The 26311-nt window shown below is 41.7% G+C and overlaps 1 protein-coding gene across 2 annotated transcripts; it reads left to right on the plus strand.

Moving 5' to 3' along the window:
• The first annotated feature begins 3633 nt into the window (after window positions 1-3633).
• On the plus strand, window positions 3634-23131 carry pax6a (paired box 6a). 2 transcript variants are annotated; one of them, XM_037451559.2, is made up of 12 exons: window positions 3634-3737; window positions 8165-8218; window positions 8538-8561; window positions 13373-13503; window positions 14232-14447; window positions 14767-14929; window positions 16929-17081; window positions 17578-17660; window positions 17845-17995; window positions 20243-20352; window positions 20645-20786; window positions 21768-23131. In XM_037451559.2, the coding sequence occupies exons 1-12, from the start codon at window positions 3725-3727 to the stop codon at window positions 21851-21853; spliced, it is 1326 nt and encodes a 441-aa protein (XP_037307456.1). In that variant the 5' UTR covers window positions 3634-3724; the 3' UTR covers window positions 21854-23131. The 2 variants fall into 2 exon arrangements, with proteins under 2 accessions (XP_037307456.1, XP_037307457.1); XM_037451560.2 differs by lacking the exon at window positions 8538-8561.
• Window positions 23132-26311: the final 3180 nt, after the last annotated feature.

Below are 26311 nucleotides of genomic sequence, written 5' to 3' on the forward strand. Positions count from 1 at the left end.
ATGGAGGTGTAGATGTCCACGTGAATACTCTAAATCATTATTTACACGTCTCTGTCAAAAAGAAAAAAAATTATTGCCTCAAATTACTTTCACTCCTTACTTTGCTAGGAGAGTGGATATTATTATACTTCAAGCATATTTTACAATGTAGCAGCGGTTTGTACATGTTTGTTTGCCAAATAATACACTCACCGGCCACTTTATTAGGTACCCCATGCTAGTAACGGGTTGGACCCCCTTTTGCCTTCAGAACTGCCTCAATTCTTCGTGGCATAGATTCAACAAGGTGCTGGAAGCATTCCTCAGGGAGTTTGGTCCATATTGACATGATGGCATCACACAGTTGCCGCAGATTTGTCGGCTGCACATCCATGATGCGAATCTCCCGTTCCACCACATCCCAAAGATGCTCTATTGGATTGAGATCTGGTGATTGTGGAGGCCATTTGAGTACAGCGAACTCATTGTCATGTTCAAGAAACCAGTCTGAGATGATTCCAGCTTTATGATATGGCGCTTTATCCTGCTGAAAGTAGCCATCAGAAGTTGGGTACATTGTGGTCATAAAGGGATGGACATGGTCAGCAACAATACTCAGGTAGGCTGGGGCGTTGCAACGATGCTCAATTGGTACCAAGGGGCCCAAAGAGTGCCAAGAAAATATTCCCCACACCATGACACCACCACCACCAGCCTGAACCGTTGATACAAGGCAGGATGGATCCATGCTTTCATGTTGTAGACGCCAAATTCTGACCCTACCATCCGAATGTCGCAGCAGAAATCGAGACTCATCAGACCAGGCAACGTTTTTCCAATCTTCTATTGTCCAATTTCGATGAGCTTGTGCAAATTGTAGCCTCAGTTTCCTGTTCTTAGCTGAAAGGAGTGGCACCCGGTGTGGTCTTCTGCTGCTGTAGCCCATCTGCCTCAAAGTTGGACGTACTGTGCGTTCAGAGATGCTCTTATGCCCACCTTGGTTGTAACGGGTGGTTATTTGAGTCACTGTTGCCCTTCTATCAGCTCGAACCAGTCTGGCCATTCTCCTCTGACCTCTGGCATCAACAAGGCATTTCCGCCCACAGAACTGCCGCTCACTGGATGTTTTTTCTTTTTCGGACCATTCTCTGTAAACCCTAGAGATGGTTGTGCGTGAAAATCCCAGTAGATTAGCAGTTTCTGAAATACTCAGACCAGCCCTTCTGGCACCAACAATTATGCCACGTTCAAAGTCACTCAAATCACCTTTCTTCCCCATACTGATGCTCGGTTTGTACTGCAGGAGATTGTCTTGACAATGTCTACATGCCTAAATGCACTGAGTTGCCGCCATGTGATTGGCTGCTTAGAAATTAAGTGTTAAAGAGCAGTTGGACAGGTGTACCTAATAAAGTGGCCGGTGAGTGTAATTGTGAATAAACTTCTGTCTTCGCAGCAAGTTAGACTTAAGCAACACAACTTCTTAGTTAGGATTTAGTCAAATCAAATGGTGGATGGTGGGGGATAGTTTTATGTGCTTTACTTTACGTTCAAGACTTTTTTTTGCTTTTAAGTTATTATTATTATTGTTATTATCATATTATTGTCTCGTTTAAGGCAGAAGTACGACCCAAACGCAGAACAAGGGTTCCAAAGAAATATCAAGCAGGAATAAAAGCAACCTAGAACAGGAATAAAACGACGTGGAGACAAGGGACACACATGGTTTGATTACACTGGGGAGGCGCAGGTGATTGGACCCAGGAGGAAACAGTCAGGGACACTGCAGACAATCACAGAGGGGGAGAAATCACACCAGGCCGGGAAGTGAAGTTAACCCAGGGACAGGAGAGGCAGGAAAATGAAAAATTAACAACCCAAACACTGTGACAATTATAGGCTGAAAATTACAGAATACATTTTCATTATAGGTTTAAGGAAAGAATTAATGGAAGGATAGAGGAGGGGATGGAGCAATATTGCCCCGTTACAGGACTTGATTTTACAGTAAGAGTAAAAACCAACGGTTATACATTTTCACCTTTTTTCACCTGGCCATATTCTGTCTGTCCACAATAAGAGCCCTACTGTTCCCAGGGGATGTGTGGTGGTTTCAATCCAATGTCCAATAAGGCAAAGCAGGTCTGAGTCGCAACATACTTTTTAAATATCAAACCTAAACCCTCTTTCTCTACCTGTAACCTTGTTCTGCAAATACAAATATATCCTTAAATATGTATTAGCATGTATGTGGCTCAGGGCATACTGTATATTGTACTGCAAGAATAATGCTGTAGAGAAAAGAGTTTACTGAGAGATTCCATATCAACATTATGTTATTTGGAACAACTTAATCTGAGCAGCAGTAGAACCCAACATTGTTTTCCTACACCAGTGAATATGTGAACAGGTTGACAGACTTAAATCACTGAAGTAAAATATTACAATTTTCAAACAAAAACTATTTTAAAAAGTATCTAAAAAAGTTGAAATCCTGTGAGTTCCTGATTGAGAACAAAGACTTGAGCAGAATGTTCCTATTTATAAAGATCAGGTAAAGACCACTGTGTTGTCATTAAAACATCAAGTACAGTATGTGATTAGTATGAACATGAACAGGCAGAAGGTATTATTATTCTGTCAGCTATATAGAGAAGACAGAGAAACCATTTATTTAAACGGAATGTGAGTTAAATGTGGTGCAAATTATTCACATGTGAAGTTAAAAAGTAGAGTGTGTCACCAAGGTTTTCTTCAATTGATCAAAAAGCTTAATACATGTATAAAAATATATATTCGTGTTAAGTTGACTAAGCCACATGTTGTAACAGTACTTTCAGTAACTCTCTTTTTGACTGATTAGACATAATTACAAGTATAAATTTATATGCAGGCTTATAAAGAGACAAGATTTTAGACATTTTGCACATTTATAGTTTTATCTTTTTAATACGAAATATTTTAAAAGGTAAACCTTTTATTGTAATTAAATGTTGGCTAGAACAAAATGGAAATATTCCATTTATATATATTAATATAATAATTACATTAATATTTTTTAATTTGCATTCCTGCTTTCTTCAGTGGGAAAAGGACATTAGATGAGGGGAGAGATCAAGGACTCTGATCTCTCCCCTCATCTCTCCCACTCTGCTCCGTCACTGCTCCATAGACTCTGTATTCCTTCCACAACTTTTCTTTTTTTATGTGATACTGTCAGGATAAAGTAATAGTTTAGGAATATGTAGCACAAAGGGATTTTGACAAAAGTTGTCAACCTTTCGTTCTGTTGGTTGAATGGCATCCGTATGGTCTTTGAGCATTTGCTAATATCATGCCAATTAAGTACAGTGGACTGTACCGAAGCAGAACTAGGGATCAAGTGTGGGAGAATGATCAGGAGAGACACACACACACGCACACACACACACACATACACACATCACCCCCCTCTTACTCTCTCTATTCAGTGAACAAGCTCTCAACACTCTACCCTTAACCCCTCCTCTCTCCCTCGCTCACACACTCTCTCTCTCTCTCTCTCTCTCTCTCTCTCTCCCCACATCCACTTTCGCTCCAGCAGTCTCTGAGCCCTCCCTCTCGCTCGTCTCCCTCCTCCTCAGAGGAGCAGCCCCGTCTCTCTCTGCACTTGTTTCCTCAGTCAAGGAGAAGCTAATTGGAGGAAAGAATAGAAGAAAGGAGCTGTTGGAAAACAAAACGATCCAAAACTTTACTTCTCTACAGCATGCCACAGAAAGGTAAGCTCACTCTCTCCTTTCTCTCTCCCTCCCTCTCTTTCTCTCTTTCTTCCCCTTTATCCCCCACATCCTTCTTTCCTCTCTCTCTCTCTCTCTCTCTCTCTCTCTCTCTCCATCAGGCTGAGGAAAAAGTTTTTTTAGCAGATAAGGACAAGATGAAGATGAAGGAATACGGAACGTGGCTGAGAAAGAAATCAAATTAAAAGATTAAAGTTAGTTGTTGACTTTAAGAAGGAACAAAAGGGAGAAATGAGAACTAAATCACATAAATATAGTGATTCCTGCAGCTTTAAGAGCAGACAAAGTAGATCATAGATAAGTGTTCATGGACAATGGGACGATGAAAGCAATGTTTAGAGAAGAAAGATAGATGGTTCCTAGAAAACTCCCTCTGACTGGTGGCAAAACAATTTTGTGAATCAATCCTTCAAGTGCAAGTTGGGATATCTTTAGAAATGATCGGAAGTATAACTGATAAATAACGTGTAACAACAGTTTATTAACAACAGATCTGGATTTTCTATGGTCAACCTGTTCCACATTGTATTAGAAGAAGATGGAATTCATGCGTTGTCCAACACCTCTCTCCATGACAAATTAAGCCCACAGTAAAGATGGTCTGTCAATACACCGCGTGTTGAAGCAGACTCAAAACTCAAAAAACCCACAAACAACAAACTTCCCGCGCTGCGAGCCCGTGGGGCCGCTGCGGTCCGCGTGCGCTGTGGATTCATCCTAAACTCAGATTATCTCCTGAAGTATGACAGCATTGGCAGTGGCACAAGGATACACGAGAGCACCCTGTACTCCACGTTAGAAGGGGAAGGAAGTGACGCGTAACCCAGTTGGTGTACGTGTGAGCCGTTTGAACCCGTCCACTGCGTGTATTTGCCCCGTGGCGTGGATTATTTCCAGGAGCCGGAACATTTTGTTGAACAATATATCAATACATGGTTAAGTTCTAGCATGTTTGTAGATTTTATTGAACCTCATCGATCACATATTTACGACATGTGACTTTTTATTTATAGACAGACCTACAATAATTCCTGTCATCCTCTAACTTTATTCCACACCTACCAGCCCTCATTTATTGTGATGGAAAACAGAGTGACAACTAAAAATGACAAAAAGAGACGGCTCAAAGCAAACCAAATCTCATTCGTTTTTACAAAACTGATCCTTTTCTAATTTATTCATTTCTTGTGTTGAATTGCATTGAGCTCTGCAGGGCTGAAGGGTCTGATGGTGAATTGTACACATCATAAATTGGTCCACCAATATGCGCCCACGGAATACAGACAGAAAATGACTTCTTGGTAACTTTGGGACGTTCACATTGAGAAGAAAACTGAATTGTCAGTTAAGGTGAACTGTTACTTGCTAAATGAATGAATTAGACAAAATGAAAATTGAGCATGTCACCATGAGAAACGTCAACACTCTTTTTAAACTCTTCTTGAGGCTTAAACCAAAAATACAATTGGTTTATTCAGCCCCACATCATCTTTACTTTTGTACAAAAATGTACAAATACATTTATTTGTATCTTATTAGCTCGAGTATTTTTTTCAATAATCTCTAAACAGATGGCCTGTGGCATCCATCCGTTTAAACATGTGCTTTTTGTATAGAGGCCTAAAGGCCTGAATTTTTACGTCACGTCAGTGCATAAAAAAAAAACATAAAACAATTCTGAACTTCTGGAAAATAATTTAAAAAATGTTTTTGTCATAGTCAAAGTGGGTGAATATCATTCTGATCCAAAACACGCCGATTTGAAGCTATTTAAAACTCAGAATACAAGATGATAAAGTGATGATCAAATTACTCAAATTAAGTCTGCGGTTAATTAACGTCTTAATGAAATCGCAATCAATTAACTGCATGATTAATCAGGTCGGGAGTGAATTCTTCGATCGTGTGAATCTGAAACTTGTGTGTGTGTGTGTGTGTGCGTGTTTGTGTGCGAGTGTTGGCGCGTGTGTGTGTGCGCGTGCGATTGTTTGTGTGCGAGTGCGTGCACGCGTGTGAGTGTGTTTGTTTGTAAACGGGAGCGCTGCTTCCATATGTTCCTATGGAGAGGCACGATATGCACGAGCGCACCTGAGCCACATGTTATGTGTAGCCAGTGCAACCTCACCAACGAATATTTTAATAGTTAGTATTAAAATAGTTTGATAGTAAAAAAAAAAAAAATTACATTTCCAAACTTTAATATTTTAAAGGCTGTAGTAGCTGAATAACCTGGATGCAGAATGCAGTTACCCATCTGCACTATAAAATACTAAATTAAAATTCTAATACATCATTGCAAGGTGGCCCTTTGAAACAGCCCACATTATTTTAACTCCCTTAGAAAAATATCTTCCAAAATCGTCAAGTTTTTCATATGTGGAGTAGGATAAACCAGCAGTACTTACAGCTTAATTCGAATCTATTTAGATTTAAATGCAAGTCAACAAATGGTTCCGTTTTCACATTTCAAATGAAGTTCGCATTGCCGAGGCAACACAAGCCGATGAGAGCTTTGGTGCGTGCAGGAAATAAAAGGAACATTTATGTTCAGTTCAATACGAATGTATTCGTCCCGGTGAAGGTGACTGTACAACTTGTTATTTGTTGTCGATGGCCTACTTACAGATGTCAAACTCGTTTCTTCTTTGGAACGGCGGGGATAACACCTGGATTCAACGGAAGGAAGAATGAATGATAACATTGAATAACGTGTTGTGTGGAATATATATTTGCCAAGTTCGAGTTTACTCGGTAGCTTCTACGTACACGTGGGCCTTTACCGTCAACGTGACCTATTCGAGTGTTCTGTTACTGGTTTTTAGGCAAACATTTATCACCAATTGGAATCAATTATTATCATCATTAATGCTTTTCGTGAACATGTGGCGGGATTACGTGGTCGCCTCCCTGGGCCCGTTTCTGCTCACATCCCCGCGCTGAATGCGGCTGAAAGAAACTTTTCTATCGGGATCAGCGTGTTCCACAGAACCTCCTTTATGTCAGCTGTACTGGTCAAATTGGGCTCCCCGCAGTGGTTTTGTTCCGCCGGTTTTTTTGTAACGAGCCGCAGCTAACGAGCCGCCGCGGCACCAGAAAGGCCGCCGGCGCACAAAGGCCGCCGGCTCTTTACGCGCGGAGCACGGCCCGTCCCTCCCGCCCTTTGTCTCCTTTCACAGGGAGAAAGGCGCCCAGTTACAGCCGGGACAAGGTGACTATGGCTGCCATGTGTGTGTGTGGCGGGGGGGGGGGGGGGGGGGGGTCCGCTTCACGTTCATTATGCAGGTTGTTAATGACAAGAGCCTCAGAGAGTATAGCTGCTTTGAAGCTTTTATTGGAAAGCTTCGTTTTTAAAGCCAACCTAAAAGGGCTTTGGGTTTGAGTTGTTGTAGGATGCAGCAGAATGAATTTAATGACAACAAATAGTTAAATTGATCATCGTGGAACCGAACCAAACGGTTATTATCCGTCATTATATCATTCAATGACGCACAAATAATTACTGTGTTTCAGTGTTATTCACTTCCAATCTCAGTTGGTAGTGAAGGATGTCCTTTTTAAATAGATCATTAAGACAGGAAAATATTAAACAAGTAACAGACACAATCAGAAACATGAAATAGTGTAATTGCACTTTATCTGGACACGTCGATCTATTCGTTAATTAATTACATTTTTTTTAAATGACCCATCTTTCATAAACAATTATTTTGCTGTGGACTAGCTTGCTTTTAAGTATCAAACAGTTTCAAATGAGTCAGATGAAGTCCTCAAAGGGAAGAGGACGTGTTGGTGGACCGGTGGAATTTCTGTTGCTTATAAATCATAAAGTCATTATGTCAATTTTTTGTCTGTTTTTAAATCTTTTATTTTAAAGGAGAAATTGTACAACATCAACCACTTGTTTGAAATTGCAAACCGTAACCTGGGGGAAAAAAATGTAATTTTTAGGTGGACAGGGCAGGTAACCTGTACAAAAATGGGCCCAACACAGCGACAGAAGCACAACCACAACAAATAAAAAAATGTTTAAAAAAAACATAATACGTCTTAGTTATGTTGGATGAAGTAAAGCTTTTATTTCAATAATAGACATTAAAGATAAAAAATGGCCAGGTCCGTCCAACAAAAGACGTAAATGGGATTCAATTCTTCAATGAGTAGAAATGTTTTAGCTTCATTAAGGAGAAATACACAAGCTTTCACCGTGTTGGATATGTGAGAGAGTGGCACATAGGTCTCTACTCATAGAATCGCATTCAGACCGGGTCAGAGGTGGTTTCACTTTGTGGGTTTCAAGAATCAACCCGCAGGGATTAAAGAGGATGTGATGAAATATAGGGAGAGGTGAGAGGTGGACGCTCAAATCACGTGCTAGAATACAGTCTGATATAATGTCTCGCTCTGTGCAGATTTCAGGAGTCAAACGAGCTGGGAGACGGGTGTGGCCTCCATGATGCAAAACAGTGAGTTACACCGCAAAGCTTTTTTTTTACTTTTGATGTTACCTGTGAATAATCGTATGAAAGTTCATCAGAGAAAAGATTGACTATTTCTAAGTACTTGTTTCCTGGTACTTGTCATTGGTGCCATCGCGCACGAACAAAGGAAATGAAGGTCTCAAAATAATCATTTGATGAAAGTTCCATAATTTTAAATTCAGTTTTTTGAACATTATTGTGAACCATATAAAGTTGAGTTCAAAACATCTGGGCTGTATAAAACGTTTTGAGTTGACCTGACAATGAACTCCACCTGATCTCTTCTTTCTCACTGCGGGACAAGAGGTCCATGCTGTCTGCAGTGAAGGTGTGTGGATTCCTTCTCTCTCTCTCTCTCTCTCTCTCTCTCTCGCTGTGCGTGTGTGTGCTTGTTTCTTTGTCCTGCATCTGTCCTTTGACTGGTGTCACTCCCACAGTACCATGCTTCCACGCTAAGCCTTCATCGATGATGCTGTTCGCAGGTTTACGTTCGGCAGCAGCATCGGGTCAACTATTATCACTTCATCTCCACTTTAATCAATTCTGGGAGGTAGTGAGCTGTAACTGAAGGTGAACACCAATATTCATTTGCTAAGACCATTAGTGAGTGAAGCACAGGTTACATTAGTAATGGATTGGAAGGAAAGTGAGCTCAGTCAGTCCGCTCTGTCAGAAAGTGACGTAGTGTATTGCCGTGTGGCACAATGGCGAGTTTAACAGGCCACACGGGCCACCTAGAGTGGGCACATAACAGGCCACAGGGGCCCCCAAAAGTGGGCGCCAAACAGGCCACAGGGGCCACCAAGAGTGGGTGCCAAACAGGCCACAGGGGCCACCAAGAGTGGGCGCCAAACAGGCCACAGGGGCCACCAAGAGTGGGCGCCTAACAGGCCACAGGGGCAACCAAGAGTGGGTGCCAAACAGGCCACAGGGGCCACCAAGAGTGGCCGCCAAACAGGCCACAGGGGCCACCAAGAGTGGGTGCCTAGCAGGCCACAGGGGCCACCAAGAGTGGGAACATAACAGGCCACAGGGGCCCCCAAAAGTGGGCGCCAAACAGGCCACAGGGGCCACCAAGAGTGGGCGCCTAACAGGCCACAGGGGCCACCAAGAGTGGGTGCCAAACAGGCCACAGGGGCCACCAAGAGTGGGTGCCAAACAGGCCACAGGGGCCACCAAGAGTGGCCGCCAAACAGGCCACAGGGGCCACCAAGAGTGGGTGCCTAGCAGGCCACAGGGGCCACCAAGAGTGGGAACATAACAGGCCACAGGGGCCCCCAAAAGTGGGCGCCAAACAGGCCACAGGGGCCACCAAGAGTGGGCGCCTAACAGGCCACAGGGGCCACCAAGAGTGGGTGCCAAACAGGCCACAGGGGCCACCAAGAGTGGGCGCCTAACAGGCCACAGGGGCCACCAAGAGTGGGTGCCAAACAGGCCACAGGGGCCACCAAGAGTGGGCGCCAAACAGGCCACAGGGGCCACCAAGAGTGGGCGCCTAACAGGCCACAGGGGCAACCAAGAGTGGGTGCCAAACAGGCCACAGGGGCCACCAAGAGTGGCCGCCAAACAGGCCACAGGGGCCACCAAGAGTGGGTGCCTAGCAGGCCACAGGGGCCACCAAGAGTGGGAACATAACAGGCCACAGGGGCCCCCAAAAGTGGGCGCCAAACAGGCCACAGGGGCCACCAAGAGTGGGCGCCTAACAGGCCACAGGGGCCACCAAGAGTGGGTGCCAAACAGGCCACAGGGGCCACCAAGAGTGGGCGCCTAACAGGCCACAGGGGCCACCAAGAGTGGGTGCCAAACAGGCCACAGGGGCCACAAAGAGTGGGCGCCTAACAGGCCACAGGGGCCACCAAGAGCGGGGGCCTGAGTTTAGGGCGGATGGTCATGCAAAACCAAAAATAAACGGCAACTTTGAACTTGATACATAACTGTTAGATTTCATATAAATGTACACAAAGGGTGCTTTGTGAGTGTTTTAACGTTATTGCGTTTGTAATGTAACATGGCCTGTAGTTGGGTAGCTGTTATTCACCCATTCTACATACGATTGTTAATTAACATGGTTACGCTTGATATGCATGAAAGTAGGCAATGGGCAGTCGTCTTTTATTCATGCTAGTTATTTTGTTACACTTGGTGGTTACTTTTTTTTGTGACGATACAAAGTAACGACAAAAGTATTGTACGTCGGACGGCCATTTATTTACATAAATATAAATATAGTTGCATTGTTACATGTGTACTTTATTGTTTTTGTTGTCTTAACTCAAAGGAGACAAATGCTAATTTGGAGACTTTTCTATTTAGCGTCTCCATCTTAACAATTTGACATGCTGCGATATAAAATAATAATCATTTTTCTTGTATTGTTTGTGTGGATATCCTTGTATTCTGTTTTAGCACCTGCCTCTTCCCCCTCCAAAACCATTCAAGCTTCTATAGGGGTTTGGCTTCGACAAGTTGAGTGGATGTGATGGTGGTGGTGGTGGGGGGGAGGTTGACCATGGCCATTTAAGGGACTCCCGGTTGTCTGATGACGTCGGAAAACCCTGGAACATCCAAAAAGTTGAATTAAAATGAAAACTTTGGCGCCAGGTAGCAATTCATAATAAACAGCTATAAAGAGCTAGAATTCAGTATTTTTTTCAAATATATAATGCCCTGTAGATAATCTTGTCTCTATTGAGTTTGAGTAAGCTCCTTCCCTCTTTTGTGTCTTTGAACTCTTCTACACGCATGCTCTCTATCTGTGTGTGTGTGTGTGTGTGTGTGTGTCACACAGAGGGACCACAGCCAAATTAGCTCCATATGTCCATATGTCTGTATATTAATTGTGTGTCAGCAGAGGAAAAGCGTGTGTCCTCTGGGGAACGACGCCGTGATTAAAATGTCTACAGATGAGCGCAGGGAGAGTTAGGGTGAAATAAAGTGAACAGCAGCTTCCACGTGGACCACGACTCTAGAATTTAATTGGGTAGACGAGAAGTTCAAAGAGGAGTATTGGAAGGTTTTCTTCAGCTTTTCTTTAGCTCATCTGACGGAGAAGGGTGTGAGAGGCGTAAAGAATCTCCTTTTTCCTCAATCACTTGGATAGAATCACATTTAGATCAATTCTGCTACTTGTATTAATGGCATCTGTTTATATGAATGAACATGTTTTCTCATACTGCAAAGTTACTTTCTTTATGTTGTGTGACTTTTGAGTTTAAATAGAAACAGTTCAAACAATTGAATCAAATTGAATTGTCCCTCCAGGCTGCTTTAAAGTCAAGATGTTGATCTATTTAATTCAACAAAGGGAATAAAAAGGTACTTTGGTGAAACATATAACCAAAAGTTTCTACGGATGTCAGATTTTGAGCCTGTAACAGACTAGGTGAGGATTTTTTGCCAGAAATGTATTTGGCTGCTGAAGCGGTCACTTACAATCCTACCAGCCGGTTAGTAGGATTGATTAGTCGATTACAGTCGTATTACATAAAATAGTTTGTTAAAAACGTGTGAATCAAAGGTCGGGCATTCATTCAAAAATACCAAATAGACCAATCAGCCCAACAGATTAGAGATTACATTTTTATATTATTTATAAATTAATAAAAATGTCCAGACATAAAATTTGTGAGAAAAGTCCCCACATGGTTTTAGGGTCCATCAGTGCATTTCTGCCTGCTCTTTTGAATGGGATATGTGTTTATTTACTTTTAGTGTTTTTTTGCAGTTTTTTGTATTAATGCTATGGGTTGTCAAAATGGTAACAATAGATAGTTTCATCAGTATGACTAGTAGTGTAGTCGCAGGTTAAAAACAGTACACTTCTAAAATTGATAGCTTTGAATCCTTCTTTTAACACATACATTTAATCTACCAAAGCCGGCATGCAAGGGAAAAAGAATATGTTTTGCTTTCAGTAATTGATGTGTGTCTTTGGATAGTAATATTTAGAGCAGCTCCACCTCACTGTACTCTCACTGTGTGTCTGTGTTGTTAATATCCTGTCAAGAGGTTTATAAATCTGCAATATGCTTTCCCCCACAGAACCATTAACAGACAATAGACAATTGATTCGGTGTAAATCCCTACTTAACCTGCACAGCGTCACAGCGCAGGCTGCGCTCTGCAGCTGTGGAGAAAACCTGCTACACTGGAAACATTTTGGTCATTCAGATCAGACCCATTCAATTGTTTGTTAAATTGGTTTGTTGGTAAATTGTAAACGGACTGTACTTGTGTACTTGTATATGTGTTTTCTGATGAACACTCAGCACTAAATGTCAACCTTCACCCATTCACATACTGATGACAGGAGCTACCATGCACACTACCACGCCTATCACTAACTAACATTCACACACTGTACTTTGAAATAGGTTTTTCAAAACGTAAGAGTAAAGTCAAGCTCAAGTGAGCACTAAAACCCATGGACATGTCCAGGCACTCAATTAAAGTCGACCATTTATTATTGATCTTAGAAATATATATGAAAATATATATATGCATTAGAGCTGGCAAAAAGATAAAAAAAACAATGATTAATCACATTTCTTGTGTTGGATAACACCAATTAATTGCATTCATTTTAAAGTAATGTTATCAGAACATTATAACAAAGACTCTCGGCCAACAGCAAATAAACATGCCGTATATAAGTCTGGTTTCTTTTGGTTTTTAAACAGGTCCCAAAAGAAACATTTGTCTTTAATCAAGGACGAGCATAATGCATGTACTGTATGTGGGCAAGCTCACAAAGTGTAGTTGTACTAACCATGGATGAATTACTGAGCAGACTTTAGCATGGTTCTAAAGAACCAGAATGTCTATAGATAGACACAAAGCACCAAAAAGCCACTAGAAAATGAGGGTATGAAACAGAAAACACAGATACACAACACAAATACGCCTGAGCCCAGGGGCCTACTGACCATGCAATTAACCAATAAAACATTTGCATCTGCTCAAATCTAGCATGTATTGTAAAGAATGAGAGGTGTCCATATAACAACAAGCAAATGTAGTCGGATCACTGTGGCTTTTAGTTCATTAGCACTTACTTTTCTGCGGAAATTGAATCATTATTTGAATCACTATAGAGCAGTAAAAAAATTGCTGAAAACCTTTTTTCTTTTGTGTGTGTAGGTCACAGTGGAATAAACCAGCTTGGAGGTGTGTTTGTGAATGGGAGACCTTTACCTGATTCGACCAGGCAGAAGATAGTGGAGCTGGCACACAGTGGAGCTCGACCTTGTGACATATCCAGAATACTGCAGGTAATCTTGCCATGCTTACACTAGATAATCGTAGTGGTAGTAGATCTACAAACGGGTCATGCAAAGAAACATGCAGTAGACATGTTACTGACCCCTCACACAAAGAATAGTGGGAGGTGGCGTGATGGTCGATGGTGGCGCTTGGAGTAGCGTGATGCGCTCGGAACCGCATGGTTGGTGGCCCCATGTGCCATGTTGAAATGTCCCTGAGCAAGACACCTAACCCCCAATTGCTCCCCAGGCTAAATGTAACAAAGAACATGGGTTAAAAGCGTCAGCTAAATGACATGTAATGTACTGGTCGTGGTGGATGGTTGGGTTGACTTTGACATTGGAGATCACTGCTTGTTTCCTCGGGCTCCACTGATTTAGCATCGCAAGCCTATTACATTGTTGCCTCAATGGAGGCAACACACACACACACACATCCAGTGTGTCCCTTGGCCTGGTCTGGTCAGCTTTTAACTTTCTGCTTCAACCGCTGACTCAATGATATCACTTGAGGTTACGATTTTTTCATTGCTCGCTAGAGATGCCAAAGGCAACTTTAGATGCAACTTATTCACACATGCACTGCGACTGAAAAAACACAATTACAAACGTTGAAGTGTGAAAATCGCTCTCCTTTAAACATTGCTGTGATTGTTCTACAAACAGAAGCTTCTTCATCATCTGTTGTTGCCTCAGTGATGACTAACATGTGCGATGTGTGCTGTTTTTGTGTCCAGGTGTCAAACGGCTGTGTAAGTAAAATCTTGGGCCGGTATTACGAGACAGGTTCGATTCGTCCTCGGGCCATCGGAGGGAGTAAACCAAGGGTGGCAACTACAGAGGTGGTGGGGAAGATTGCTCAGTACAAGAGGGAGTGTCCGTCCATCTTCGCCTGGGAGATCAGAGACCGACTGCTGGCCGAGGGAGTTTGCACCAATGACAATATACCCAGTGTAAGACTTTTCTGTTAAGCCAAGTTATGTTTTTAGAGACTCAATAATGGTTCTAATAGTTTGTTAGAGTGGGCAGATGTTAAAATGAATTCAGAGCGTCTGTAATGTGAGAGCTCCACAACGAGATGTTGTTGTTGAGTAATCAAAAGCTTTTCGTTTCAATGGACCGTTAAATAGTGGGCTAGCATTGATGAATGCTTGAACTTTAAATGCACATAATGACGCTGACTGATCGGATCATTTTTGAAACAATGTTTGGTTGCTTAATTCTCTGCCTTACACATCCACCCAAATAATTGCGTTTTGTGCTTCTCACCAGGTGTCATCAATAAATCGTGTCCTCAGGAATCTGGCCAGTGATAAGCAGCAAATGGGCACAGTGGGAGCTGAAGGGATGTTCGACAAACTCAAGATGCTCAATGGACAAACCACCTGGGGGGGACGCTCAGGATGGTACTCTGGGACTACACTCACTAGCACTGGTAAGACACCAACACCAGCAAGACAGTGCTGATGGTGACGGGGTGGAGCAGGACGAGGTCTGGGTTTGAGCAAAGCGAGTTAGAGATAAGCTAAAAAGTGTCCAGACATTATGGAAACTATTTTGGAAATCTAGAACAATCCAGATGAAAGAAGAGAGAGGTGTGTTTTCATTTAGCTTTTGTGGCTGATATACCCAAAAACCAGTGTTAACCACACAATCATTTTCATGTTAGTCTTTATACTACTGTATCTAACACATCCAGGATGGGAAAAAGTTAATGTTGATTTATTTTGCACATAATTTTTGTACGTAATTATTCTTTTAAACCAAAAACAGGATATGTTCTGAAAGCAGTAGTTTTGTTGTTAATCCTAAATCCAATCAAGCGATCCATGATCCCCTCCTAATAATAATTTTGTTGCTGAAATCTTAACTAAGTATTTTATGTTCTTTTCCTAAACCTTACTAAGTAGTTTTAAATCATACCAAGTGGTTTCTTGTGAAGACAGAAGTTTTCTTTCCATCAATCATATCAGTTGGATGCAATAATGTAAACTCAATTCTCCACTATGGATTATTAAGATTGCAACGCAGTGTTCCCCAACCTGTCCCCATTGCCGACTGTGGCCTTCTCAAGTCACATATGCCCCATGGTGCCATGCCTCCAATAAAAAAAAGATGTATTAACATTATATACGGTAGGGGATACATTTTATGGAGTTAAAATTAGTTTGTGTCTGAGGGCCTCATTTGCTGTATCGCATAGGCTCACACGCTGCTGCTCCTTTTGCAGCACCCTGCACCCACTACAACAGTGAAACGAAGCCACGCTATACTACCAAGGCTGCTGCCTCTCCATCACATAATAACGTGTTTGTGTGTGTGTGTGTGTGTGTGTGTGTGTGTGAGAGGAGGGGAGGGAGAATGGGTCGCCTGCTCTCATTTGTGTCTCTTTCTGCCTGACTGACTGTGACACTGAGCAATGGCTTCATTCTGTTTTGGAGCCTGCGTCTGCTGGGGATGGTAAATAATTAGGCTGGCATCACAAATAACAAGGAGCTGGAGTCAAGCTCCCTTCTGCTCAGGGATCTCACGTTGGAGAACTCCACTTGGAAGTTCCCTATACTTTTACTTCGGTTCATTTAATGGATTATAGGATGACATTTTGTTTGTCTGCCCGGGTTGGAGTCACGTAATGTAGCCATTCATTGAGTTGGTATTGCTAAAACAGCAGCTAGACCAATGTTTGTAAATTGAGGCCCAAATCATTTCTCCAGGCTCATAAGTATGCTACAATTATCAGAACAATTTTCCAAATTCGGTGCTAGGGTTTGTTGTTTAGATGTGTTTTTATTAAGATGCTCATGTAGTTCTCCTTGTGTACAGGTACTAATAGTTGTGTAAACTACTGTTTACATTTCAGCTGCTACACTTCCAAGTGGATTAATGTTATTTACTCCACTAAATTTATTCTATGGCTGGAGTTACTTTATAAATCAAGATTTCACATATAAAACAGAAAATATAAAATCCAATTTAATACATTTTATTTTGTTTATCCCCCAAATTTGCCTCAGAGGGCTTTACAGTCCGTACAAATGCAACATCCTCTGAACCAAAACCCTCACATCGGCACAGGAAAGACGGATCGATGTTAAGTGTAAAGGAAGAACAACATAAAAGACGTACAATATGTTCAATTAATACAACAGAATGATTCGAATATTGAGAGCAGTAAGACAGGTGTACGGCAGGACCACTGCAAGAACAACCACCATCAGATGTTACCACCATCCACAGAAACAACCAAAGTGACGTTTTATCTTCATTGGGGACAATCTTCTTAATTTAGTTTGTTGTTTTATATACAAGTGTAAGAATAATGTATTAAAGTATGTATTGTTTTACTTTTAATGGAATGTTTTTACAGTGTACAATGTGAACACCTGTGCAAGCCTAAGCCCAACTTGCCCTCCTTCCTTCTTTGCTTGGTGCAGAGTGTCCACAGGCAGAGGCAGGCGAGAACACCTTATCAGTCAGTCCCAACTGTGAGGACTCAGAGGAGACTCAGATGAGGCTTCAGCTCAAGAGAAAACTGCAGAGAAACAGAACGTCATTCACACAGGACCAGATCGAAGCGCTGGAGAAAGGTACCTTGGAGTTGTAAATCAGGCCATAATACACCCAAACACATGTATTTCTTCATATTGGTGAGTTGTTTCCTTTGTGCATTTTTATAGGGGTTTTCTGTCTGAAATAGAGGGGTTCATTCATATTATACCATTCATAGCTTGAATTAAAAATTTTATTAAGAAGAAAACAGGAAATAGATGTTGACGATTATTTTTGATTCATGGAGTGATACAAAGACAAAATCATAACTCCCGTTCTACCATTGACTCCGTTATCTATTTCATCGTGTTTTTTCTAGGTTTTTGTTAAATCCTGTAAAATGATTACCCAAGCTGTAGCAGTCGATATAGTACTAAGTGGCAGTTTATAGTTTACTATAAATCAGGTAACCATTGCGTCTGTTTACTTTAATCAGAGTTGTGCACTCACTAGTTCACTATTATTTTTGTCAATCTAGATTCACTCTCCTGAACAATCATGATCCTGTAATGACACACTGTGTTTTTGTTCCAGAGTTTGAAAGGACTCACTATCCAGATGTGTTTGCCCGAGAACGCCTTGCCAACAAAATAGACCTTCCAGAGGCCAGGATACAGGTAGGCTCTATCTAATTATTTTAAGTGGGAACTCTTCTTTTGGGTAACAGAGTATGTTCTTTCCCTTAAATTACATTAATGAAACATATGGACATGTCAGTATTCAGTCGGTAACAAAAACGTGAACCCTTCTTTAACCTTATAACAGCGTATGTCTTTTTCTTTTGTGTTGGTCCATGCGCAGGTTTGGTTTTCCAATAGACGAGCCAAGTGGAGAAGAGAGGAGAAGCTCAGAAATCAACGTCGTCAAGTGTCCAACTCCTCCAACCATATTCCTATTAGCAGCAGCTTCAACCCCAGTGTTTACCAGCCAATACCACAACCTAGTACTCCAGGTACTGACAAGGACATGTTCTACAAGTACATATAGTTTCGACTGAAACAAGTAATTAGCATAATAACTAGCTAATACAGTTTAAGTTGTTTTTCTGCTAAAAGTTCATTTTGTGCGGCTCCCCGCCGCCATGGGCGCCGTATCGGAGGTATAATGCCTTTGGGTTGTCCGTTTGGATGTTTTTGTCCATAATTGTGATCGGTCTTGAGCAAAGTTTCACATTTTGATGGATGAACTGCTTTGATCCTGGTTTTCAAATGTCACTCTGACCTCACAAAACACCCTGAACTTTCAGCCACTTTAGAGCCAATCCCAGCCATCATCAGGTGAGAGAGACAAGGGACAAAGTACACCCTGGATTGCTCAATTGCATGGCTGAGACAGAGACAAACAACCATTCACTCTCACATCCACACACCTACGGGCAATTAACCTAACCCCAGAGCATGTGTTTAGACTGTGGGAGGAAGCCGGAGCTCCTGGACCCACGCAGATACGGGGAGAACATGCAGACCCCACACCGAAAGGCCGCTGGGTGGAGACGAACTCAGCAACTTCTTGCTGTGTGCTCTGAGGCGACGGTGCTAATCACCTAGCCACTGTGCCGCCCCACCAGTAATAGTAGTGGCACTAATAATAGTGCTAGAAGCGGTAGGTGTTAGCATGGCCGTGGCAGGACCAGGGTTCAGATATAACCATGATCTATGGAAACTTGCCAGGATACTACGGACCATAAAATGAATGGGTTCTTCTCAGGGTTCGAAATGACTTAGGACTCTTGGGGGGTCTCCTAAAATGTAACTATAAAAAATACTGAAGACTACCTTGCTACACTATATACTGCAGGCAAAATTATATTGATATATTTTGAAGGTGGGATAATGGTCTTGGGATGTTTTTCATGGTTTGGGCTAGTCCCAGTATTGTAGTGGTGTCTGGAGAAGTGGATTGGCTATAATCAAATCAAATTCTGGAGCAACAAAGTTACAGCACCTTATATAAATCCCTGACATGACAAAGTGGACAACAGGTCATTCTTTCCTTGAGCAAGGAAGTTAACTAAGTTACCTTAATCCACCAGGTGTACTCATTATGGCAGCACCATGCACCTTCAAAGGGTTTGATGAAATACAACTGGTGTTTCTCATCCCTTATGTTAATGGATTTTGTAAAACAACTAGCTGCTGGATTGAATAATAATGATGTCTATAAAGACTGTTCCTGGCATCTAAATAAGGCACCGAAATCAGAGTTGCTCTTCGGTCCGGAAGATAATGGCGGTTAAGACACCGGTACCACAGAGGACATCCTGTAAATCTTCTTTGCCCACTGCGTAGAGAAGTGGGCTCGTTGGCTACAGGATGTTTTGACCCACGGGTTCGAAACCCGATCTTTTCTTAATTATATTTTCTTGGCTACATGTTTTCAGACGTGGTTGTGATGTAGTGCTCACTTATACAATCGTGAACACTGCAATGGATTTGTGATTCGCTTTGTAGGTTTTCAGGAATATGTTTGTGAATGTGCTGCTGTTAGCTGGCAGGTTGTTTGGCTTCATACTCATACAGCAAGAAATGTTGACAAACGCACTCTTCTAATCATTACGTTACACTGGGTATCTAAGTTAGTTAATGCAACTTTTGATATAGGAATACCAACTCCAAATATTTTACTAGAATAAGCAATTATTATGGAGTTATAAACATAATCGAAGCACTTACAGCATTTTCATTAGGGATTTCACTCTTTGTGAGGCTTTGTTTTTGCCGCATTCAACAATAACCTACGTGTCTGCGCCATAGACTGTACTGTTTATGCCGGAGGACCACAACAACAATCTGTGATGCTATTAGCTGCCCTGATTGCTGCCCAATCGCGCTAGGAAATTAATTAATTATTTTTATAAATATAAAACGTCACTAAAGAGCTTTTCACAATCATTTTTTATGTTAAAAATATTTGTCGGGGACCCCCCAAAATCTAAAAATAAATTCTTATAGGGGGTCCCTAATGACTTATAGGGGTCCGGGACCCCCCCAGACCTCCCTCATTTCGAACCCTGGTTCTACTACTTAACCTCAGGCGGCATAGTTTTGAGATTTACCTGTAACAAAACATGTACGTTAGATGGACCAACTATCTCCCATGCCTCTACCAATATCATGGTAGCCTTGTATGTTAAGTCAGATTGCCTTGGATACTGGAAAACAACTGTGTTCTCACAATTTCTTCATCTTCATCTCTCTAGTGTCCTTTTCATCAGGAACCATGTTGGGAAGGTCAGACTCAGTTCTGTCCAACAGCTACAGCCTAGCAGCCATGCCCAGCTTCAGTATGGCTGCCAGCCTGCCTATGCAAGTAAGAGAACCCCTTTTGTTTTTTTTGTTAGAAACTTTGGAAAAAAATTTGGAACCCTTTTCCAGGGTTTTATTTAGAACCTTTAGGCTAAACCTGGAACCATCTGTAAGAGGTTAAACCCAGAAGAGCCTAAACAAGGTTCCACAGACAATATACAGTAGTCTATAGTCTAATAAGCATTATTGGTGTTAACACTGATAATCTTGCATGATGCCAACACCATGGGGAACGGCTCATTAAGGTGGCCAATTCTTGCCAATTTTCAATGGCTAACACACATTAATGTTTCCAGGCATCCAGCCAGTCCTCTTATTCCTGCATGCTGCCCACCAGCCCCACTTTAAATGGAAGAAGTTATGAGACATATACTCCTGCGCACATGCAGCCACACATCAACAGCCAGGCAGTGACGTCCTCTGCAACATCGTCAACAGGTAGGAAAATACAAACTCACAGCTGGTGCAGGAGGCATATTGATAACGTAAATGAGACGTGGCACAAATGAATACTGCTGAAGATCAATGATATATCCATTCAACATTTCACAAACAGGAAGAATTATGTTCTTTCTGAAAATTCACCTACTGTAGAGGGATTTATACTACATGTCATTTAGCAGACACTTATCCTAAGCGACTTACATCTACATATTTTGCATGGGAAACAATTGGGGGTTGGGTGTCTTGCTTAAGGACACTGACAGCCAGGATTGATCCACCGACCTTGCGGTCCACAGGACACCCTCTCTAGCCCATGCACCACCATCGCTCGGTTTAGTATTTTAAAGGAGTATTTCACACCCCAAAATACAATTTGAAATATAATTAAACACTGTGTTACACTGAATTCAAGGACAACAAGCCCAAAGGGGCAGATGATCATTTCAGGAAAGATCACACTACACCTCAGTTAGCTGACGCTTTTATCCAAAGCGACTTACATTGCATTATAACCCATGCCTTATATTTTGCCTGGGGAGTAATTAGGGGTTAGGTGTCTTGCTCAGGGAGCCTATATCTGGATAAATGAGACTTGGATTACAATGCAGGAGTGATTTAAGGGTGTGTAAAACAAAATCCCTACATAGTTTTGCTGTTGCAAAACATATCACAAGACGACCCAAGACGTCTGTTGTGAAGGCATGTGAAAAATGTGAAGAGTAAGGGATACACATGTGTATGGTCATATGGGTCATATGAGTATTTTATTCGACATCACCAAACATTCATGTTACTATCATCAAATCAAAATCTTTTATACACATTTAGCAAAGATTTATGGGTCATGTTTGGGTCAAAGATTCATGTTTAGTATGTTTGGAGTCTCCATTGACATCTAGCTCTGTCTTGAGCCAAAACAACTTTATTGTGCCATGGCTGTCATCCCTAATGACCTATTTGTTCTCCTATCACCAGGTCTGATTTCCCCTGGTGTCTCAGTTCCGGTCCAAGTTCCAGGAAACGAAGCGGACATGTCACAGTACTGGCCACGCCTCCAGTGATGTCATGTCCTGCGCCAGGAGATCCCTAGAGATGACTGCTGCAACTCAACTGACCTACCCCTACTCTACAGCTTGAATGTAAAGAAGGACCTGAAGCAGACTGCACTGTAGCAAATGAATATGAAAGAATTACTGTCATTGATGTTTGCAAGAAAATGTTCAAACTGAATTCTGGAGACAAGCGTGGACACAAACTCTTTTTAAATGTACTCCAAACCAGTACCAGTGCAGCTACTGTACCACTGGATCCAGGTTTCTTGGGGAGATCTGTCGCAACATAATCCCCAGCTGCATCGAAAGTTTGGTTGGTGATGACACTTTGGCACAAGACCAGAGATAAAAGCCCTGAGCTGTACTCAGGAGGATCAGGGAGGTGGCCCATCTTTTCTGTGGGAAAACATATCACCTCAACTTTCAGTTCCTAATTGATATCATGTTGGTGGATTTGTAGTGACAAAAAAACTACTGAAACATAAAGGGATGAACTGTGAAGTTGTATCATCAGCAGATTCCAAAGGATCTGCACTGAAACGTGTATAGAGTTTCAATTCTGTTGATATGTGTTTGGTATTGTAAAAAAAGAAAAAGAAGATGTGATCTGTTAACTGGCATGGACTCATATTTTGAGCTTAAAAACAATGTTTACGGAAGAGGTTTGAGGGGGGGGGTCTCACTCTGTTTTAATCACCCATGTCCATAAACCCTACAGTAGAGCCACTATTGAAACAGCGGAAGCATAACCAACAGCCTGCTGGCTTCTGAAAAGTGAACATTGGATTGTGTCTGGGATGTGAATCTGTTTTTAATTGTAAAGTATTTGTCTTCTCCAGTGATCTGGGAGGGTTATTAAAATTATTTCAATTATATTTCATGTTACAGTTTATGGTATTGATATGGATTTATTGACAGTATTTATTTGTTTTACTACCTCCATTGGACCATTAGAGTTTACTTTTGCTGCAGGTTTCCATGCAGCACCTGTGGCACGGGGACTGTGAGCTTCACTCTGCTCTCCATCGGGCTTGGTACAGATGCTGGTGATGAACTGTCAAACATCCTTCAGAGTACAGCAATATTACAACGCAGACACACCCACACACAGCAATTTCAGAAGTAAGGCACTTCTGAATAAAAAAAAAGAAATAACTTTTCATATGCTCTCTCCCTCCATGTCATTCATTCATTCAGCCCTTCATTTTTTTTCGGTCTTCCATTGGCCAGGGGGTGGCTGCAAAATGAGAATGGGGTCACCCTCTCGCATTTACCTAACAAAAGACAGAGAAAGAGGAGCTGACGGCTGTCACGAAGAGAAAGAGAGGGGATCCCAGACAGATGACCTGCAGCTTCACTCTGAAAGTTTCATTCCGTTACATCTCACACAATCCACATCATGTCAGCACCTATCATTAGTGTCCGCATCAAACAGCATAATAGCAACTGTGATCATTAAAGAACATTTGGAGAGTGATTAATAGTGGCATCCCAGCATGCACCACTGATACCAGAGTGATGACGAGATCATTAGGTCGTTCTGGTCATGACTATGATTGTGAGTGTGTGTGTGTGTTCCATGTGATGCACTTCACACTGCAAAGAAAAAGGATTTGAGGGCCGCTTCTCTTCACACACCCACATCGACTCGATCAGCTCACTTTTGGAATTGAATTCAACGTAACACATGATGGCCATACTGACAGAAAATAGGATTTGAACGGAATTAAGGGCACAAGAGAAATTATTATTCAAGGAAATGTAATCATCACAACCCCCTACTGACTGGTTCATATGCATTAACTTTAAGCTTTGAAATTGAATTTCTTTTTTTTTTTAAACATAAAAATTGACTCAGTATAGGCATGGTTAGAAAATAGGTTAATCCAAGTTATGGCCAAGTAATACTGTCTCAAAAACTTTTTTGATTTTGTGAGGCTGGATCAACATCGATTAGTTACAGTTATTAATTACACTTAACGAGAACCTTTTCTTGTTTTTCTCTAATGTTGTTTTTAGATCACACACTATTTTCCAGATTATAGACCGACCTGGCCCACGTAGGGCTGTGGGCCAGCAACAATGGACATGCATTGCCTTCCATGCCGTGTTCCATCCTGACATTGACCAATAGGGGCACACTGCATGTAAGCAATAGGCATTTTCAGACCCAACTGGGGAAGGCCTGAGATGTAGGACCCACATACAGCTGTGATCACATGAAATCAAGCATTCAATCAACGCCTGGACGGCACAAGAAAAGCAAAGAGTCCAACGGAATGGCGGGATGTGAAACTTGACATGCGCAATGTAACTTTAAAGAAGGTCTTCATGAATTTGTCTAGTTTGCCATCTAACGTCTGCCTGATTCCATGTGAGTGTGCCCTGAATTAAGAACTTTTAATGTTTCCGGTTCAGATATTTTACTTCATCTTTTACTTATATCTGACTGCAGATGTATAACCTATGGAGAGTTTGCATCTTGTTACAGTTACTTGTTAAATAATCACTTTTCTTTTTGACTGTGAACATTCTTTTTCATGTTTAATTAGATGCTGACAGCATTTAATCATTTGAAAGCTCTGCCAAAAAAGGGGGAAAATCTGTTATGTTTGACTGTCTCATTGTCTCAAATAAACCTGTGTACCTACAAGCGCATATTCTGCGCCTTTATATTATATTACAGCTAGCTTAATGGATGTGAATAATAACACTGAACCTGTGTATTTGAGGTAGTGGCTTTGTAGACTTTTGCCACATTCTCACTGGATTTAGTCCATTTTAGAGCTGATGCTGCTAACTATTTTGAGTTGGATTTTTACTGTTGTTAGTTTGTATGATGTATGTAATGTACGTGACAAGTATACTTATTTAAATGTTTGTCCCTGAAAACCATGCGGTCTTGGACAACAAAGGAGAGGACCAGAACATGAGGGAGACGTGCATGTTCGGCTGGCTAGTCTGGCCTCCTTATCCACAGGGGCACCTGGCCCCACCAACGGGAAAAGGAGAAGTGAAACAACTGACAGAGCTCTCATTGGACGAGGACCAAGGCCAATATTCAAAGATGGGGCCTGCGCAGAACCTCTTTCTCTTTGGTCTACCCTCCGTTGGCCATAGATAATCAGTTTATCGCCTCGCTGATTGGAACAGCTGGCGGCTGTGTCTGAGGACACTGAGCCCAGTTTTATAGATGTTACAACAGCTATATACCCCTTTGCTCTTTGAGATTTCTTACCACAGCTGTCTCCTTTTAATACATTTTTTTGTTTTTTTTAGTGCTGGGAAACGATTACAATTTTTTATTGTGATTAATTGCAAATAATCTCAATTTATTGCAAAAGTTCATCTAAAAATTCTGCAAACCTACATCGGATGTTTAATTTTGAAATGACCAGAACAAACAAGCTATCCCTGACACGACAGAAGCTGATGCTCCACAAACATAATCCACGGAGAAAGCAAGTTGGAAACAAGAATGCATCTGAACCCCATCTGCTGCAAACAAGTGCACAGTGAATTCAATTCAAATGGATATGTGCGTGGTCTGATGTTCCTCAGGCACGAAGAACAGCAATAGAAAAAGAGGCAAGTGTTGGGTGATGAATGAAAGAGCAGCCATCCGTCCATTCAGGCAGGTAGAGACAACAGCTCGCTGTCACAGTCCTCTCCACCAGCTGCTGATATCTTCATACAAAAAAATCATCATTTACATTCTAATTAAAAATCATCATTATGTTTATAATTTACATCCTAATGAAATACATTTGCATGGTAATCACAGCAGGACAGTATTGTGACAGGGAAGCATTCTTGCTCCTCACAGAGAAATAAAGAGAACAGAGGGGACAGATACAGATAAAGGGAAACTGAAATGAAAGCGCAAAGAGCAGATGGGAATCAGCTCTTTGTCGGATTCACTTTGACATCTTTATTTCAATCAAGGGGAGGTTTTTTCTCCTCCTCGGAGACCACTGCGACACACACAGGCCTTAATAGATAAACTGTTATTCTGATCAGAGCTGGTGTCCGGCCGCCTGTGATAACGACTAAATAAAAGAGCCGTGGGTTGTGATCATAACGGAAGCTTGTCAACTGTCAATGGAGAATCATTTCATCAATGGAGGAATCCCATCAAAGCAATTATTCCCTCATTCAATCTCGCTCCACTGAGTTCTTCACTGTTAAATAAATATGTGAATTTCACCAGGCTGATACCACTCACGGCTGAGTGTTTCCTCAGCTCCACAAAAGTGTGCCCCGATTGTTACTTTGGCACACATCACCTGCATTTTATACACACAAAACTATGATCCCACTAATGTCAGAGTGTCAGTTTATGTATCCCACTAAGAATTTTTATCAAGGAAAGGCTTTAATTGCAATTCTTTCAGCAGGAAAAACAAAATAAGATATTAGAAGAGAAAATGTGCTGATTCAATCCTGTGCAGTTTGAGGGCTACAGAG

The sequence above is a fragment of the Pungitius pungitius genome, chromosome 6, assembly GCF_949316345.1.
Source record: "Pungitius pungitius chromosome 6, fPunPun2.1, whole genome shotgun sequence".
Taxonomy (NCBI): Eukaryota; Metazoa; Chordata; class Actinopteri; order Perciformes; family Gasterosteidae; genus Pungitius; species Pungitius pungitius.

What these genes read in the sequence shown, in the direction of transcription:
- pax6a (XM_037451559.2), top strand. An exon ending in CTGCCAGCCTGCCTATGCAA is followed by an intron (nt 20,353 to 20,644) that starts GTAAGAGAACCC and finishes TAATGTTTCCAG; the next exon opens with GCATCCAGCCAGTCCTCTTA. An exon ending in CTCTGCAACATCGTCAACAG is followed by an intron (nt 20,787 to 21,767) that starts GTAGGAAAATAC and finishes TCCTATCACCAG; the next exon opens with GTCTGATTTCCCCTGGTGTC.